This window comes from Heterocephalus glaber, unplaced genomic scaffold (assembly GCF_053883595.1).
Source record: "Heterocephalus glaber isolate CG9 unplaced genomic scaffold, H.glaber_assembly_v1.0 deba00001497, whole genome shotgun sequence".
NCBI lineage: Eukaryota > Metazoa > Chordata > Mammalia > Rodentia > Bathyergidae > Heterocephalus > Heterocephalus glaber.
This window is the reverse complement of record NW_028258320.1, coordinates 3,013,940-3,033,157: the sequence shown is the minus strand read 5'-3', so window position 1 is coordinate 3,033,157 and position 19,218 is coordinate 3,013,940. Positions and strand designations below refer to the sequence as shown.

At 54.9% G+C, this 19,218-nt stretch overlaps 1 protein-coding gene across 7 annotated transcripts in view; it reads left to right on the top strand.

Annotated features, from left to right (window-relative positions):
* Window positions 1–19,218, top strand: part of Kif6 (kinesin family member 6) — a 319,165-nt gene that overhangs the window by 288,130 nt on the left and 11,817 nt on the right. For 5 of the 7 annotated variants that reach the window (XM_087184484.1, XM_087184482.1, XM_087184483.1 and 2 more), the window contains 4 exons: window positions 497–547; window positions 14,164–14,248; window positions 15,239–15,374; window positions 17,117–17,217. In XM_087184484.1, the coding sequence (XP_087040610.1) occupies window positions 497–547; window positions 14,164–14,248; window positions 15,239–15,374; window positions 17,117–17,217 (373 nt within the window). The remainder of the gene's footprint in view (window positions 1–496; window positions 548–14,163; window positions 14,249–15,238; window positions 15,375–17,116; window positions 17,218–19,218) is intronic. The other 2 variants (XM_021259873.2, XM_021259875.2) reach the window with 1 other exon arrangement.

The following is a 19,218-nucleotide window of genomic DNA, read 5'->3' as shown; positions in this document are numbered from 1 at the left end:
TGCAGAGTCCAGGGCAGCTGTCACCTCTCTTGATCTCCGCACCACAGCTTTATTAATCAGCCAGGAATTACATAAATTTCATACCACATGATCAGCTGTTGAGATTATCATCAAGGAAAACTGCTATCTTTTTTATCTGACATAGTTTCATACAGCTGAAAGAAAGAAGTGGATTTCACACTCTAAGCTGTTAAAGACCACATCCTGCCTACCCATTCATTAGTCACGATGGAACGAACCATTTAAGAGAGTGGGGCCCTGGCTAAGGTAATGAGTGGCCAGCTAAGATCCTGGACCCCTCCAACCCTGAGACAACAGAACCCTGAGGTGAACCACGAATCCTCCCGCACGCGGGGCCATGGAAGGGGTCTCTCGGGAGCCCCATGCCTGTGCCTCCCTCGCTCCCCTTGTTCTTCTTAGCTGGCCACATGCTTCCAAGGCAAGGTCTCCCTCATCCCGCTGGAAACTCATTGGTACTCTCCTCTGTCTTGGGCAGGTCACTTGAAGGACGCCATCACACAGCGGCACATGCAGCAGGTGGCCCTCGGTGAGTACCAAGCCCTGTGTACAGGAGGAGGGGTGAGGGGGCATGTGGGGCATGTGTGACCTGGCCACAGGGTCATCCAGGAAGGCCCTGGAAGGCGGAGGAGGGTGTGTGGTTCACTTTTTAAAATGCCCAGAGGACAGTGTGAGCCCAAGCCACATTGCTGGCCCCAGGACTGAAGGACTGAATAGTGCCACCTTCGAGGGTGACGCTGTGCCATGTGCCTCCTCTGGGAAGTTGTACCAGGTGACTTTGAGGCCTCCAAGCCTGGCCCCACACTCAGCCAAGCAGGTCACTGGGGGTAGAGTCGTCCCTAGGGCTGCCACCAGGCCCTCCAACATCTGGTCCCTTCTCTCACCTGCGTGACACTGGCTCGCTGATGTGGAAGGTGCTGCTCCACTCCAAGGGCAGTTTCCACTTCCGGCCTGGCCAGCATGGCCCTGGCTTTCAGGGCAAGGGTGCCCTGTCCGCTCTGCCCTGGGCTGATCCATCTCACTGGGACAGGCACTCCCTGGCCCCTTGAAGAGTGGCTGTGTGTTCTCAGTCTCCACTCATCTCCTGGGAGCCTCTTTACATCTGGCATAGGCATCAGCATCACAAGGGGCCTGAGGGTCAAAGCCCCCTCTGCCTGAAGTAATCAGCAGACTTCAAAGGAAAGCGCAGTGGCTGGAAGGCTCATGGAGAGCACGTGAAATACCTATTTATTTTAAGAGCGTACTGTATCCCAATTAGAGTACAAGTGTTAACGTCTCACCGCTGTCATTTGGGGGTTAAATGCCAGGTTGCCTCCCCAGAGCCTCAGGAGGTTGTCTGTTGGGGTCTGGAGCCACTACCATTGACCCCCAAGTCCCAGGTGGGGGAGGCCCACCCTGTGCTGCAGCTGTTGGTTCATGGAGCTGTTTCCTGCCCCTCCCCATCTGGCTGCTGGCCATGGGCTGAAGCCTGGGACAGAGCGCTCTGTGAGGCCAAGGCAGCGCCCGGGCCTCTGGGACAGCCTGGCCTGTGCCACCCGGCTTCAGAGGCGGGAATGCAGAGGGACCGGCGCGATGTCCCACCTCCCTGTCTTTCTCGGGCACTCTTTTCCCCGCTTTGTTCCGTGCCCTTTTGTTTTCTCTCCTCTCCAACTTCCTGCCTTCCACATTAAGTGTCTGCCTTGTTACTCTGTCTTCTTTCACCTCGCCTAATGTTCCTAGGTCTCCACCTAGGTGTGTTGGGGGTGGGGCAGGGGTCAGTGGGGAAAGGGTTCTGGTCCAGCCAGGAGAGGCTGCCACCTGTCTTCCTAAGAACACAGCTCTGTGTTACAGAGACGACCCCAGGCCCCAGAGGGACAGACTGATGTTGAAGGGTCAAAAGGAGGGCAGCGATCCGGTGCCAGGAGCCATCCACAGCTCCCCACAGCACAGGAGTTGACTCTGAACACTGGGAATTTCGGGAGCCACAATTAAACACGGTTGTCACGAAAAACCAAGTGACATAAGCTCATGAGTAAGTTTTACTTTTTAAAGAATGGTAACAAATACTCAACATTCATCACTTCCTAATTAACTTGCTACATTTCACCATTGTCCATGTTTGTGGCGTTAGCGACGTGCTCCGTATCTGCAGAGCGGGGACACCGCAGTATGGTGGGTGCCCTGCGTGCTTTCCCGAGTCCCAGTGTCATCATACTCAGAGCTTGACATCAGCCACAGCGGGACAACGAACGTGCACCACGGAAATTGGCAAATGTTATAAACCCAGACTTGTTTTCAGAGAGTGACTGTTGACTATTTGCCGCCACACCACTGGCCCACAGACAGTACCCCTTTCCCAGCCACGTTGGGGGCTGTGTCTGTGTGTGTGTGTGTGTGTGTGTGTGTGTGTGTGTGTGTGCACCCAAACACTCGGGGTGCCCGCATCCTCTCACGAGGACTTCTACTCTCTTTCCTGGCTGAAAATCTAGATCACGGCTGTTTCCTCACTTAGCACCTGCCTGCAGCCTATGAGCACACATACACACCTACTGAGCCTGGGTCCTTTTGAAAATCAGTGGACAAGGAAATGAATGAAGGTGGGAAATAAGCAGGAGGAGCAGAGGGGACCCTGTGAGCGCCCTGGGTGTGACAGCTGGTGCTGAGGTCACCCCTTAAGTATCTGTGCCAGTTCTAAGAGCATCTTCAATGAGCAGAAGGTACTGACAGACTTGGAAAGGGACTGACTCCTGTGCTGCTTGGGAAACAATCAAACAAGTATTTTTCACATAGGCATCAAGTGGAATCGACAGTCGAGGCTGCTGTGCCATACTCATATCTGTACTGCTCTGTTGTACTCCATACAGGATCCCATCGAGGTGATCAGCAAACATTTCTTCAGTGTTTTACGGTGGGCCAGGCAGGATTATAAAGTCTCTGTGTGCATTTTCCTCTTGGTGCTCACAACATCACATGAAGTAGATACCACTGTTCTCAAGTCGCAGCTCAGGCCCCAAGGGTGCAGGAGCCCTGCCTGGCTCTGCTCAGTTCAGAGCCCATGTGTGGCCACCACACTGCACTGCCCGGGGCACTCTGCCCCACATCTCAGAGTCCACAGCGGGGCAGAGGCATGGAGGCAGCCCTCGGAATCTGCAATCTAACCAGGACAAGAGGACAGAGACAGACACAGATAATGCCTTCTTCAAACTCAGACCTGAACAAATAGGCGTCCTCTTCCCGTTCCACCTCGACCCCTCCATGGAGGACTCCTTCCCTGACCCCCTCACCCGCACTGCTCCCCCTCCAGGCGTGGACACTGCTTGGCACTCCGGCCTTGTTTGGTGATGATTTGAAGCTCTCCACTCTTCTTTCCTGGAAAGCCAGGTGCAGTTGAATTTGTCTTTGTAGCCCCAGCAGCCAGCACAAGCAATAAATAGGCCAAGTCAGTGGGCAAACGAATGCTTCCCAGGTGGCTTCCAGACTCACACATCTTGCACAAGTACAATGAGACATTTGAACATAAAATAAAATAAGTCCATTTAAAAGAAGGAGAAGGAGTAAGTGCTTTTGGAAGCCACCGCTGAGCGAATTACACACACAAGCCATAAATTTGGTTTGCCCTTGTCTAGCTGCTGAGCAAAACTAGAAGCACCCACAGTTACATAGTTTTCATTTTCTGACAGCAGGAAGCACACTAACTAATTTATCTGCAGAAATAGAATTTCCTCCTGGAACTAAACACAAGACAGAATTTATCGTGTGGATCCTCGTAAAAAGGACGTGAGCGATGTCTTCACCTGCAGTTTCACGAAAGATCCAAAACGTTGTTCAACCATATGATTCTTGTACTGACCCTCCATGAAAGCTAGAGGCCTGGCATCAAGCATAACTCCCAATGCATTTCTGTGTGTGACCAACATAAGACGTAAGGGGCACACGGAGCAGGATAAATAAAACTGGGAGAATCCAGCCCGGTGTGTGGCCATGATCGGTCTCTCTCTCTCTCTCTCTCTCTCTCTCTCTCTCTCTCTCTCTCTCTCTCTCTCTCTCGGCAATATGGGACTGGGTCTTGGTCCCTTCACAATCAAAGCTCTCACAAGCTAAAAGTGAAAAGACATCCCACTACAAGCAGGCGTGAAACGTGCCAGATGAGAGGGACAGGTCATCAGGCTTGGGAAAGGACCAGCAGGAGTGGCCCCTAGGGCTTGTCACCAAGCCTCAAAAGCCCTCAGGCATGGGCCTTCACTCAGAGAAGACAGTGTGCAGTTGGGGTATGGGCGGGTGTGGGTTGGGGTGTGGAGTGTATGTACCGTGTGGTATAAATATGTTGTACTGTGTGGTATGCACATGTGATGTGTTTGTGATATGCATTTGTGCACGTGTATGTGATATGTGTCAGGGTGTGTGTGTGTGCGTGTGTCAGGGAGAACAACTCTGGGGCCCTGACTGGGAGCAGCTGAGGGAAAGGCTCGCCCAATGGGCCAGGCTCGCTCTCTTGAGCCCGGGACCTGAGCTTCCCCTCACGGGCAGTTGAGGCAAGAGTTAGCCAACTGCCTGCCCAGAATACAGTCTGCAGCTACCCAACCCAGCCTGCCCTGGCACCCGTGCCCGCCTCCTCCGCCCGAGCCTGGAGGACCCTTGCCTTCTCCTGGCCCAGATCTGGCACAGCCTGGGAGTCCCACGCAGACTGAACCACACACTACACACCCAGCCTGGGGTAAGCGGCCCTGCTATCGTGTTCCTGTGGTGGGGTAGGGGGCTGTCACTGTCCCTGAGGACCCCACAGATGCGCCAGCCCGGGTGGCCCATCAGAAAGCAGCTCTCCGTTCCCTGCGCTGACCCCTGGACCCAGCCCCAGTGCAAATGTCGCTCCCTGAAAGTTGGAGGGGTCCACACAGCCTCCACAGGACTCAGAGCAACTGATGAATAAGAAGAGAACAGTGGCACGCATGAGGCCCACAGCTCCAGGGGCCCCTGGACCTCCCCGAACGCGGCCTCTGGGATACCAGTCTGTGTCCCCTCTGTCCCCGCTCACTGCCCCAAGCAAAGACCTCCGGAACAAAAGCAGCCCCCTCTGTGTTACCCTTGTTCCCCATGGGGCCTGGATGACCCTGAAATTGGGCAGTGACCCCAAAAATCCCCAGCAGGGGCCTTATTGAGGGTTGGAAGAATCAGGAGAGCTGGCCCCAAGGAGCAGGCCTGGGCTTCAGGCTGCAGAGCTTTTATCCCGAACAGAACTCCTGCAGGGACCTCTGGTGGCTCCCTGTTGTTCTTCAGAACTCGCCCCCATGTGATGTGAAATTGCATGAAGCCTCCCGGGGGCAACAAGCGTGAGAGAAAGCAACAGGCCAGACTGTCCTCCACTGACTCCCCAGGCTTCCGGACCTTGGCCAGACAGGCTCCCCAGTGGGACCGAGGGGCTGCAGGGCCCTGGGGACCATCGAGAGGGGTGGGCAGGGTCCCCAGAGTTTCACCCACCTGGTTCAACCGGAACAACTTCTACTGACTCCACCGCTCAGCTTGTGCATGAAGAGTCTTGTGCACCTTCATTTACCCGGCTTCCTTTCCCCAAGCTAGCTCAGCACCCCCTGGCCTGCAGAGGTCTGTGCAGGCCTCTGAATGCTATCTATTCAGTGCCCAGCTCCGAGCCTAGCTGCCCTCGTCAGTGCCCACTGAGTGAATCGGGGAGTACGTGTTGGCCTCCCAGTCGTGCAGGCAGCGCCAGGGCTCTGTGCCGAGGTTCCAGCACGTGTAATACAGGGTGGTTAGACCCGGTGCTATCCCAGGACCCCTGAGACTTGGCTGATACACACAGATTGCTTGTTGAGTGAGCAGATGACTGTCGAACCCTCCCCAGCCCCCCAGTGCCACCGTCAGTGCCGCCGCTGAGAAAGCAGACACCCTCGGGACACATGGGAAGCACACCAGTCGTGTGTGGAGACCCACGGTGAGGCCTTGAATGGATGAGATGCCCTTGTCCTCTAAGAAGTGAATGTTGAAAGTGTTGAATGTGGCAGAATGCGGAGGAAGTGGCGTCCCCATAGCAATGAGATGACGCCTCAGTGGGTTCCAGGAGAATTCAGGTAGTGGTATCCAGAATGTGACAGTCCTGCCACTTAAATCAGCTCAGACCCACATGTTGTGCATGTGGGGTCAGCTTCAGTGGCACAGGTCCTCAGCCAAACTTCCAGGGTGGCAGTGGAGGCTGAGGAATCTCTGCCCCATTTCCCCGCCCCCTGGGTCCTGCCAGCCTCCTGCCCGCCTCCTGCCCAGGGGTCTGATGCCACTCAGAGCTTCAACAGAGGCACAGGAAGAGAGCCCTCAGGTCATGCGGCAGTCGGGCTCTCCCGCCAAGCGGACCCCCAGGACACAGGTGACGTGTGGGGAGTGAGTGGGCTGCAGCCATCACAGAGGCTGACACTGACACGTCCTCCAATCTGCCGCCTACAAACTGGGCCCAGGAAAGCCGGGGTGTTGTTCCAGCGCGGACCCCAAGGCCTGGGAAGCAGGGAGGCCTTGGCAGCTGTCCTCCTCTGAGCTTGAACATCTGAGAGCTGGAAATGGGCAGGAGAAGAAGGCTGCACACCCTCCAGGGTCCCGTGCTGCCACCCACGTGGAGAGGCCGGTCTTCCTTACTCTGTCTACTAACTCACTCGAGGATGCCTTCCAGAAACGCCCTCAGGGAAACATGGAAACTTCGCGTCACCAGCCATGGGACACCTGTGGCCCTGTCAGCTGTCACATCACACAGTGCAACCAGGAGAGCTCAGCTCGAACTGTGACTCTACCTTTTGTAGCTGTGTGACGTTGGCCTGTAACCTTCCTGAATCCCTTTCCTCAGTCATCAAAGGCAGAAGAACTTCTGCTCTGTGAGCCTGTCTGTTTCCAGCAAGATGCATGTGCAGCATGTGACAGAACCAGGGCGGAGTAGGGGCTCAGGAAATTGTTGTGAACTCTGGCTCTGGACCAAATAAACCCCACACCCAGGCAGTGGGCACAGCTTCTCCCCTGAGCCAACCATGGCTCCAGGGAGAACTGGTGAGGTCACCGCAGCCCCACATCCCTCTCCCCAGGCCTGCACACCACAGGCACTGCCGACCAATCTTCCCTGCAGAAATATCAGAGTCAGGCATGGCACACCTGTCATCCCAGCACTGGGAGGCTGAGGCAGGAAGATTGCTGACAGTTCAAAGCCAGCCTGGGCTACATAGTAGTTCAAGACCTCCCTGAACTACAGAGCAAGCTGCTGTCTCAAGGAAGGAGGAAGAAGAGGAGGAGAACAAGAAGGAGATGGGAGGACAGGAGGAAGAAGAGAGAGGAGGAAAAAGAAGGAGAAGAAGAAGAAAAGAAAGAAAGAGAGAGAGAAGGAAAGAAAGAAAGAAAGAAAGAAAGAGGGAGAGAGAAAGAAAGAGGGAAAGAAAGGGAGAGAGAGGAAAAACTCGGTCACTGACTCCCTAATTTCCTTCCTCCTCAGCCTTTAAGGGCCAGAAGAAGGAAAGGCGGGACCACGGGCAGCTGGGAGAGCCCCCCCTGACCACGGCTGTTGCAGCAGGTTTGGGGCCCTCTGGACCTGGGGTGTCCACAGCTGACTCTTACCCCAGGCCCCCTTTCTGGGTCTCTGGAGGTCCCTGGCCAACATGTCCCTCACCGGAGACATGCACATCGTTCAGACAGTGGCTTCCCACTCTGAGCCTGTGCTGGGGCTCAGGGTCCTGTCAGCAGGAAGGGGCTCCATCTGCACAGTGTGGTGGGCATCTCGTGCTGACAGCAGGGCTGAATGAGGCATCGTGGGAGCAGGAATAAAGGCCTGTTTACAAAGGTGTGAGCAGAGGAGAGAAGAAGGTAGGAGAGGTGGGTTGGAGAGGCGAAGGGAAGAGCAATAGGTCCAGCACACGAGCAGCCTAGGTATCCAGCTCCAGTTTCTCACCCCTGAGGCCCCACTCCCCCACCCAGGTCGCCCTGTTAGAAATGATCTTAGAGCCTGTAATCCCAGCACACCAGGAGGCCAAGGCAGGAGGGCAGCGAGTTCGAGCCCCAGCCCAGTTAACATAGCAACTTAGCAAGGACTTGTCTCAAAACAAAGACCAGGCTGGGGACATAGCTCAGTATGAAGCCCCTGAGCTCAGTCCTCGACACCACAGAGCGCAAATGCTTCTGTCCCCTTGAAGAACCCTGGTCTTAGGTGCTGTGCCCAGGCTGGCTCACACTGCCTGGTGCGAACTGATTACGAATCAGCCATGACAGAAGTCTTCACACCACAGGACAAATCATGGAAACCCCCTCCCAGACCTGCTTGTTAAATACTTACCAACCCTGCCCTGACCCCAGGCGACCCCAGCCCAATTCTCCAGTGCATGGAGCCACCATGCCAGGCCCACGGGGAGCAGCAGGAATCCTCACCCTTGCTCCTAGCAGGCCTCAGCCATGTCCTGCTCCCCAGATGGGCTACACGGGAACCCTGTCCTGCACTGTGGCCCTCCTCGGGCCCCGGATGCTCATCCAGGTTTCCTGGAGGTCTCCTTCAAGCCCCTCAGCTTCCAAGGGAAGGGACAGCACCTCCACCTCCGCCTCCCCACCCAGCAAAGGGGGTGCGTGGGCTTAGGGCGAAGTGCTAGCTCTCCCAAAAGCTTCTCTTCCACATTTACCTTGGCCCTCTCCTCCGGTTGATGGGAGCAGTTGGTGGCTCAGCCTGCTCTCGCCATCTGACTTTGAAAACGTGCTGGCACTACTGTGTGGTCTCACAACTCATTTTGACTCCAGTATGTGATAAATTATTGCCAAATGAACAGATTGATTTACAAATTGGCTACTGATAGACATGTTTTCCAAAAGTAGAGAGAGACACAGCTTTGTTCAGAGTCAAGTCCTAAAAGTCCTAAAATTTCCCTAATAAACCAGTCAAGAGAATTGACAGCCCTGCTAAGCATCATCATCCGGGGTCTTCATGGGAGAAAGCCCCGCTTCTCAGGAGCTCTGCCTTCCCAAAGGTGTGCATGCCTGAGAACGCTGGGCCTGATGCGATAAAGGTCGTGAGCTTTAGGGATGCCAGGGTTCCTACAAAGGCCTCTCCGGAAAGCCGCTGAGACTGAGCCCCAAGGTCACCGAAGGTCTGGAAGGCTGGAGTGACAGGAGGGAAAACTGCAAGGTACTGGTCTATGACAGAAACCCTGACCCAAAACCACAAGCAGTTCCTACAGAGGGGGAGAACGTCACAGTGGGCTGGGAAGCTGGTGGCGGCCACCTGAGGTGGGAGCCCTCAAAAGGAGGAGGTCTTGGAGATCAGAACCAGAGGTCACCGTCACTCTCCCAGGCTCTGAGTGGCTACAATGGGAAAAATGCAGACTGGAAACCCAAAATGGCTCTGGGTTCCACAGGAAGGGCTCTGGAGCCGTGACAAGAGCCCCCATCTGAGCAGAGGCAACCATGAAGCCACATCCAAGCCAGCGACAGACTAGGATGGCTTTCCCGTGTGTGGAGCATGCTCCCAGATTGCTGGGTGGCCTTGTGTGCACCGCCCTCCTGACTGTGCGGTCTCTGTCCTCCACATGGGACAAGGAGCAAGCACTGAAGGACAGAGGCCGCCATCCCAGGCACCATCGTGGGCAGGGAGGCCCAGGGCGGTGTAGGGAGAGATGATTCACACCAGAAGAAATGGGATGGCCCATAGCAGGGCTGTCTGGGCCTACATGATTCTGATTTACTGGAGCGTGGCCATTTCTTCCCTTGGAGAGCACCCTGCTGTCCCCAAGGGAAGGCAGTGGCGGTAAGTGCAGGGCCTGTGTTGGTGGGACAAGTGCATCCTAGGAATGATCAGGCACAGCCATATGTCCCCAGGCCACAGAACCAACACCAAGAGAGATGTGGCGCTGGGCACCCGTCAGCATGCGATGACTCCAGCTGACAATAAATTTGAGCCATTAAACAGGGAATGGTCTGATTGGGAAGCTGGATTCTTGCCTTGAGCTGCTGACCATTGTGCTAATTGAGATACTGACACCATCAATCTCTTCAAAAAGAGACCCTTTGACTTCTCAGACAAGGTGAGGCTGTGTGTTGATCTATGGTTCTGTGAGACCCTTTAGCCCAAGGAGGCCCAGTGTGGATGTTGAGCAAATGAATCATTGGTTGGATAGCTGAGGTGACCAGCAGGGATGCCTCCCAGTTCCGATGTCTCGTCTGTCATGGTGAAGCCACATAACTCCCTGCTTCCTCCCACTCACCAAGCAGCAGCTATGTTGGACCCATGGTCTTTGCTCTACAGAAGCCCACAGGGCCCCATTCAGCTTTGGGACGTGGTTGAAATTTCAGTATTGCCTTCCTGAGCACTCGTAGTATGGCCAGGTTGACAGGCAGGCTGGTTCTGAGTATCCCATGGGCCCACCTGGGAGAGTGGCAGCTCCAAAGGGCAGAAAACTGCCCACACCCAGCAGGCGAGCTGCAGATACCCAGAGGAACTGGGGCATAAGCCATGGATTTTGGTTGTTGGTAAAGGGCAGTCCCTGCAGGCCAGCATCCAGGAAAGCTCCAGCTGCAGACCTCACAGAGAACACGTCCCTTGCTGCAAACCTGGAGATCCTCTTCCCCGGATCACAGTGGCCCCCAAAAGTCCAGAGGGTGGGCAGGGATGCTGGGGACACACTCGCTCCCTAGCACTTTCCACGCGAAACCCCTGTGGGTCCTGCAGTGCCAGGAACTCCTGCATGGGGGACTGGCATAGAAGGAGCTCAAAGCCTCAAGCAGTTTATTAGCAAGGGGAGGCCTTGGGATCTGCAGGGGACCCTGCTGACAAATTCTAACCCCAGGGGCCGGAGTGCAGCCTAGCTGTCTCTGCTTTCACAAGCTCCTTCAGAGACTCTGATGTGCACCCTAGTTGAGAACCACTGAACCAAAGAAATGAGATAGCACACATTTCCAGCTTCCTCCTTGTGTGACATTCAGACCAGAAGCCACTGGAATAAAACAAAACCCTTTTTTCTTGCCTGTCTGTCTCTTGGGAGCCAGCCGTCCCACAGAAGAGCAGTGTGGCCTCATAGCCCACCGGGCCTCTGTCCTCCAGGGCTGTGGTCCTGGCCAGAATTCTGCCCTGAAAGGAAGGCTCCCTGGGCCTCCTGTCAGTGCCTGGAGGGTCCATCCCTGGCCAGGGCCCAGTGGGGACAGAGACCTACAAACCCCGAGTGCCCTTTCATTCCTCCCTCCTGCTTCTTTGGTCCCTCCTGCTTTGGTCTCCTTTCCTTTGAGTTGCAGCCCTGTCCCTCTGCAGAGGGGACAAGGAAGACAGGCCTCAGGAGCAGCCCAGGACATCCCCCGGCGGGGCCACGACGCGCTTCACTAAGCAGCCATCACCTTTGGCCACAGGCCCAGGGGGTTGCCATGGCAGCACGGGTAGCTTGGTCTTGGAAGAATGTTGTGCCCTCATTCTGGCTGCCTGGGATCCCTGGCCCCAGCCTGTTTCCCGGATCCTTTCAATAGGCTTATGGCACCCTGGCGCCAGCCCACAGTGCCTATTCTTTAGTTTAGAGTAGCTTTGTCTTGGTCAGCATAAAGCAGCTTGACTTAGCCACAAAGGAATAGATCAAGCCATTCCTCTCCTCACAACTCTCTAGCCTCTCATTGCTCTCAAGGTCAGCATACTTAGCATGGCTACCAGGACCTCTGAGATATGGTCTCAGTTTCCTCAGTGACCTCAGCTCCCTTGCAGTCCCTCCAGACTCCCTTACAGTCGCTGCTCACTGTTCCTAACAAATGCCAAGCCTCTCCTGCCACAGGCCCTTTGCATGTGCTGCTGTCCACTGTGTCCCCTGATCTCTGGACCTCCAAGCCCCCACCTGGCACCTAGCATGGCAGCACTGCACCCTACCTCTGCATTTGTACCCAGCTTCGTCTTTCCTCACAGCACCTTTCAACCCTTTGTTTTTTGTTGGTGTAGGGCCTGTCTTTCCCACTAGACTCCTCTGGAGACGGGGCAGCCACATCTAGTGAGTGGATGCCTAGACCTGGCCTCCAAGCCTGGTGCTGCTAGCTGGCAGCTTTGTGGCACTGCACACGCCACCTGGTCACCATGAGCCAAGGTGAACCTGTCCACGAGGCAGAGGGGACAATGCCTGCCAGGGACAGGTGAGGAGGACAGGGCGGTGCACAGCGCCTGGGACCGGGTGACACACACACATCTCGTGTCTGTTCTCCTGTCCACTTTGTTCAGGGCCCAAGCGTCCACACACTTCTGGGGCCCCTCCCAGCCTGTCTGTCATCTGCCAGGACCCTGCAGGGTGCCCATGGAAAGGACGGAAATGGTGCCAGCCAGGGGCAAGGTGGGAACTTCCGTCCCACAAACGTGAAGACACTGCAAAGCCACACGGGAGCCCATCTCTCCGCCCTCCCAAGGCTGCGCGCAGCCGCCCTCCCCTCCCTCGCAGTCCTCAGGGGAGCCCTTGCTGAGGGCTCCAGAAGTGTGAAAAGACTCACAGCTCTGCAGGGTTTTGCTTTCTTGAGATTTTTTAAGCAGGCTGGAAGACGGATGGACCCATTCCTGAAATTTTTGGGAAAGGAAATATTCTGTCCACTTAAAGCCCGGCTGTTATTAGTCTGATGCTAAAACACCGCCCTGAGTGCATCTTGTGTGGCATTTTCAGAGGACACAGGACAGGGCCAGCAGGTCTGTGTGGCATGGAGCATAGCCATACGGAGACTGAGCAAAGCCCTGGGGGTCCAGAACAGAAAGACCCCCATCCCTGCCCTCTGGGCTTCCCGTGCCCGTGACTTGGGGGACCGTTGGTGGGCTGCACAGGCTGCTTCCCCAGCTCGATGCCACTGTGTCCCGAGCTGGGAGGTCTGGGGGGTCTGAGTCCCTCTGCTCAGTTCACACTTGTCACTCACCACAGGAAGACGGAGGAACTGGTCCCGGAAGCTACAGGACAGAAGAGCCAGAAGCTAAGAAGAGGACCTACCCAGTACCCAGTTTGTAGAAGGCTCTCAGAAAAAGATAGTTGTTTGTCATTCATTTGCTACGGAAATAGAGAACTTAAATCTCCAAAAGCTAAGGACCCCTTCCCTGCCCAGCACCTCTCAGACCTGTGTGGAGTATGAGGTCCAGGTCCAGGCTTCTTCGGTTAAAATAACCGGAAAGTAACCAGGTCGCTGGGACCTCAGAGGAGGACGCTCCTGAGGTGGTATTTTGTGGTTGTTGTTTTCTTCCTGCATTTAAAGGACCATCAAATTAAGAAAAAGAACATGTAGTACCGCTCCAAAGGGCCAGTGAGGAAGAGAAGTCAGCGCGGGAGGGCCCCGCCCCCGCCCACAGAGAGAACACGGTGTCCGCAGTGAAATGCACTGTCCCGCTCGGTAGTGAGCTCCCTGTCGTGGGAAGCATTTGAGCAGAAAGCAGATGACCGCCTGCCAGAGAGGTAGTGAAGGACTTTTCTAACCCAAGCAACTGTATAATTTGATCAGACAAACGGGGACCTGACTCCAGTTCCCCAGAGTTAGCCGATTGGCTCGGGCAGGTTAACCTCCGAGAAGTGGAGCATAGAAGACTCGTTCGGCCCTCCACGGAGTGAAAAGCAGGTGCCACAGCCTCTCAGATGTCCTCGGTGCGCTAAGAAATGCAAACTCCACAGAGTATGGGGACAAACAGACCTTGCACACAGGGTGAGCCCATGGCCACGGTGGGTCACGGTACCCGCCAGCAACCTCGTGGGGCGACACAGGATGCAGCACCAGACGGTCACCGCTGAGTGCCCAGGCCTCACCCCACCCTGTGGCCAAGGCTGGGTGCCCAGCTGCATATCCACAAGGCCTGGGCTGGTCAGCCTTGAGAACCACAGCTTAGAAGGGGACAGGAGGCTGGAAACTCCTGGTTCCCCCCGGGGCGTAGGTGCTTGGGCCATGCTGTCTTGTTTGCAAAGAACTCTTTCCCAGAGGAGGGCCACGCGGTGTTGGACGAGAGGAGAGGAGTGGATGCCGTCGGGGTTAGGAGAGGAGGGAGAATTCCCTTCCTGGGACAGCTGCCAGGCAGTGGGGGGCGGAGCGGGGGTTGCTCCGGAAGCCGAGCAGATGCTGCCATCCAGAGGCCCCCGCAGGGACCCCGCTTCATCCTGGGGTGCGCTTCACCTCTGCCCTCTGCCATACAACCCCACTTTCCCTTTTGGTAACGCGGGCATCTTCTTTCCGCAGGAATCTCAGAAAACACGGCCGTGCCCGGGGTACCAGACCCACAGGAGGAGGAGCTCCGACTGCAGCTGGAGGAAGAAAAAAAGAGGTGCCCTTCTTCTCCGCCGCTCACGGCCCAACCCTGACTCCAGGGCAACCTGGGGCCCCCAGGGCTAGAACTCCAAGGAAGTGGGTTCCGCAACCCGGCCTGCAGGGCCTGGGCAGGGCCCGGGATGAGGAGCAGCCGGCCTGTGTGCTGCTGCCACCTAGAGGAGGCGAGGAGCATGACCCCAGCTTTACCCCCTTCCTCCGCCTCAGCCCTGGGGACAGCCGACCTGCGCACAGCCACTTAGGGGCCCAGAGCGCGATTTTACTGGGGTGAGGAGCGAGCGGCAGCCATGTGGCTTTGCAGAATCCCGGCAGCCCGGGCTAGCGCTTAGCTCCTTTAGGCATGCGTGCGCTCGGCACACTCGCTAGCTCTGCACCGTGGAGCGGTGTTCTGGGGACACCACACAGGTCACCCCCTCTGCATCCGGCTGCTGATGGACAGCGTCATGGAAACACCCTCCCCGCCCCCACCCCAGCCCCATGTTGCCCAGGGGTTCAGGGTCAGACTGACCCTGTCACGAAACAAAAACACCGTATTGTAACTTTCGGTCCTCATCATGAAGATGAACCAACGAAATAGGCAGTTAAGAGTGGTTCTAGAGCCAGTACACCCCGGTTCAGATCGCGGCCGCTCTGTGCCCAGTACAGGACCCGGGCCCTCCGCATCTCCAGGTCAGAATCCATACTAGGGAGATGGGAAGGGTTGCAGCCTCTTTACTGGCAAGAGGAATAAGTGAGTGTGCATTGCGTGCCTGACCGACTAAGGGCTCAAGGGAAGACGGTTCTCATCCCCTCATCCCACACACAGACCCCAGTGCCACTGGACAAAATGCCTGGCTCTGCTAGGCCTGGGGCGTATCCTGGCCTTGGCTGTCTGCACCGGGGCAGCGCTGCTCAGCTTCTAAGCAAAAACCCCTTGTATTTCCAGCCCTGCCTCTGGGCTGGAACCCGCAAGACTGTAGTCACCACCTCTCCTCTGCTCCCGCGGCAGGTACAGAACAAAGTTCACACGCCTCAAAGCCCTGAAGGTGGAGATCGAGCACCTGCAGCTGCTCATGGACAGAGCCAAGGTCAAGCTGCAGAAAGACTTTGAAGCCTGGTGGGCAGCAGAGGCCAGCAGCCTGCAGGTATGGTCTGGGGACACCAGGCAGCTGCGGAGGAGCTGTCAGGAGACAGGGGAGGGCAGGGGCTCACCTGAGTAACAGGGACACGGGCTCGGGGGTTCAGGGGCCTCCAATAACCACTTGAGTGAGGGAAAGAAGGGGACGGAAGAGGCAGCTCCCCAAACCTAGGGCTGAGGCACCTTCGCTGTGTGCGACAGTCTCCAGGGACAGCATACTGCCGTTTACTGTGTTCCCTGTCACAGTCTTGGATACAAGCACCTAATTAGGGAAACTCTAGAAAACACAAAGAAAAAAGTAAAAATCATGTTGAACCCTCCACTCAGTCTCAGGTTCAGCTGTCCTCGGGTAACTCCTCAGTTGTGGTGAGACAGAAGTGACAAAGGACACACACATGTCGTGTCACCTGTGGGGCTGCCAGGTCCCTTTGAGATCGCCTCTCAGGCTGATCACTTCATTTTAAGGACAAGGAAACTGAGAGCCAGAGAAGATATTCACCCAAGGAAACACAATAACCCCAAAATCACCAGTACCTCACCAAGTGGCCATGTGACAGGGCTGTAGAGAAAACTGGATCAAATTAAATGCACAGGATAACCGAAAAGATGTTGAAGCACAGGTATCAAAATGGTTTAAAAGCTAGGTTACAATATAATACTTTGTGTTCCATTTTGTAAGTATATTAACTAATGAGATCTAGGCATCATATTATCAATAATAGTTTCAATTTTGCCATAATTTCAAAGTCACGATGAACACACTATTTCAAGATTTCTGCACCAACAGTGATAACATGAGAATCTATGTGACTTCTTCTGGGGACAAAGTCACAGGTACTGCTAACACGGCTGTGGTTTGTTGTCTTCATTTATTAATTTCAAGTAGAAGTCAGGGTGGATAGAGATACAAAGGTTCCCGTCCACATCTGCACTACTGGTTTCCGTCTGTGGGCTTCGAGTCACCAGTGAGTGAGGCTTGCAGCCAAAGCTGGTCCCCAAGAGTGGCTCGGGAAGTGTCCGTGAGGCTGACATATCCACGAGGGTTATAGTAGAATCGTAGCCAAGCATCCCTATCCCTGGATGTCACTGAAACAAAAGGGGTCAGATGATGGTGACAGGGGTGGCTTCCGGAAGAGCTGATTGTGTGCAGTGCTGCCCAGCAGTTTCTCAGCGTGTGCTACCGGTGGGCCAGACGGGAAGCCTCCAAGCTCATCAGGACACAGCACTCCGTGCCAGCTCCCTGGAAGGCCAGGGAGCAGGTGGGAATCACCTCGTAGCTTCCAGTGCTGGGTGTTCCTTGAGGGTCACATGGCATCCTGCTGAAACACAGCCCGGAAGCGACTGGAGACTCTCAGGTTTCCCAGCACCCTGAGGCAGAGCTGTGCCCCTTGTGAGGTGCTCAGTGTCACCAGGAGAAGATCTGTGGGAAAGGAGACAGGAAACCAGAAGGTTTTGCAGAGAACTATCAGATGGCGTCACTCATCTTTCTGTGTACCAAAAGTAATACCTGCTTGATTCAGCAAACAAAGAACAGAAAAGCACAGAGAATAAACCAAGCATTCCCCATAATATACCATCTAAAGATAATATTTTGATGCCTGACATTAGAATCATAACTGTGTCTGGATTTCTGGTTTGCCATATACATTGTACATGCCAGCTTTTATAACTGGCTTTCCCCCTTACCAGTCACACCAAGAACGTCTTCCTGTGTCATCAGATTCAAGCTAACTCTCTTCCCTGGCCCAGCAGGTGCATTCTCCAGCGGCAAATCCACTGGGTCCAGTGAAGCCTTTTCCCCAGACCTCTGAATCCCAGCAGGACCGGTCCCAGCTTCCGTCTAACAGAAGGTAAGGAGAGAAGTCGCCAGCAGAGTTTGGGGACACAGAGAATGCTCCTTTCCTCTGTCCTTACCCCTTTCTTGCTGCTCTGTCTCCCCAGAGCCTCCCTGTTCTTAGAGGAATCACTGCTGTTGCTATTAATTGGTCTCATACTCAGGCAGGTAGCTTGCAAGCTCACATAGGGCATGGCCTTCAGTCCCTGCTCTGACAGCCATGAGACCCCCACTGTTATGGCTGTGTCTAGACGTCCCCCAAAAGCCTCATGCTGCCATAGGTGAGGCTTTTTTGAGCCCTGAGGCTGGGTAGCCTGGATACAATATAAGGGACAGAAAGGCTTGCTGACAGTTACTTGTAGTTGGTTGCTTGCTTGCTTTTGCTGTCTTCTACCCTGCCGTGGACTGTTTCTCCTCTGCCTTGGAGTCAGCTGATTATGGACTGAAGCTTCTACTAACTGTGGGCCAAATAAACCTTCCTTCCTTTAACTTTGGGTGGCAGGTATTTTGTCTTAGCAAGGAGAAAAAGTAATTAAGACACCCACCATGGTGGCAAGAGGCTCTGGTCCTGCCCAGCAGGAGCATGACTGGCAGGAAGAGTAAGAGAGCACAGCAGGGGTGAGGCAGGGACCAGGGAGAGGGGTCTGGAGATGGTGCAGAGGAGCCCAGATGTAGATGCTTTGTCCTGGTGAGGATGCAGGAGAGGCCTGGACAGCCTCCCACTCTGCCCTGTGAAGGCAGCCCAGCGCCCACTTCCCTCAGTGATGAGGTGTCCACTTCCCACACCTCGGACTGAGGGCTATGTGGCTCCCATCTCCGTCTGCCTCTGAGCAGCGAGCCAGCCCTGGGCTTGGAAGGCTGCCGAGGTCCCAGCCAGAAGTGTGCAGTGGGGCTTTGAAAGCACAGAGGCACTGGCAGTGTCCACGCTGTGACATGAGAGACAGGCACTGTGCACTGGACACCCTGGGCTCCCGCTCAAAACCCATCCCTGGGCAAGGCAGGAAGAAAACATCACATGAGTCCCAGCCCGACATCTGCCAGACACCCAGCCCCTTCTCCCCAAACTGACAGGGGCACAAGAATCAAGGCGTCGGAAGCGTCACAGCCAGGGGGAGTGACAGCCAAGTCGTGTGGCACCCTGAGTGCAAACAGAAACAGAAACTGAGAGTAAAAACTGAGAAGAGGCCAATGAAGACTGGGCCTCAACAATCTCGCAGCGACGCCATTGAGCTAGTGCAAAAGCGTGTGTCAGGGACAACTAGGTATGTGTGAACCGTCCGTGCTGTTTCTTGCAACTCTTCTGCAACCTAAAAACCTACCAAAAAAGGCTTGTCTAAAATATGAAAAGGCCTGCCGCAGAGGCCCTCATGCCAGGCGACAGTTCCCACATTGCCAGCTTGATCTCCAGGTTCAGGAAACAGCCTGTGTGTTCCCCTCAGCCCAGGAGCAAGAACTGGCCAACACTTGGGGGGGGGGGGCTAGCAGGGTGTTTTAAACAGCAGTGTCATAGGGGAAAGTACTGATCAGTTGGACTTCATTTAAATTTTAAATGCTGCTTTATAAAATACTGGTGAGAAAACAAAAAGACAGACTGAGCATGGTAGCACACGCCTGTAAGCCCAGCACTCTGGAAGGCCAAGGCAGGGCAAATGAGGGTCAAACCCAGCCTGGGCAATTTAGCGACTTAGTGAGAACCTGTCTCAAAATTTTAAAAGGACTGGGGATGTATATAGCTCAGTGCAAAGGGACTGGGTTCAATCTCCAATACCAGGAGAAAGAGACAAGAGGAAGGAAGAAAAGGAGGAAGGGAAGGAATGAAAAGCCAAGCTGCAGATTGGGAGAAAATATTTGCAGAACACACATCTAAAAAGGACTGTATCCAAAACACAAAGGATAATAAAGTTCAACAATAAGAAAATAACTGAATTTTTAAAAAATAAGTGAAAGATCTGAATAGCCACTTCGCCAAGGTGACACAGATGGCAAACAACTGTAGGACAAGATGCTCAACATCCTA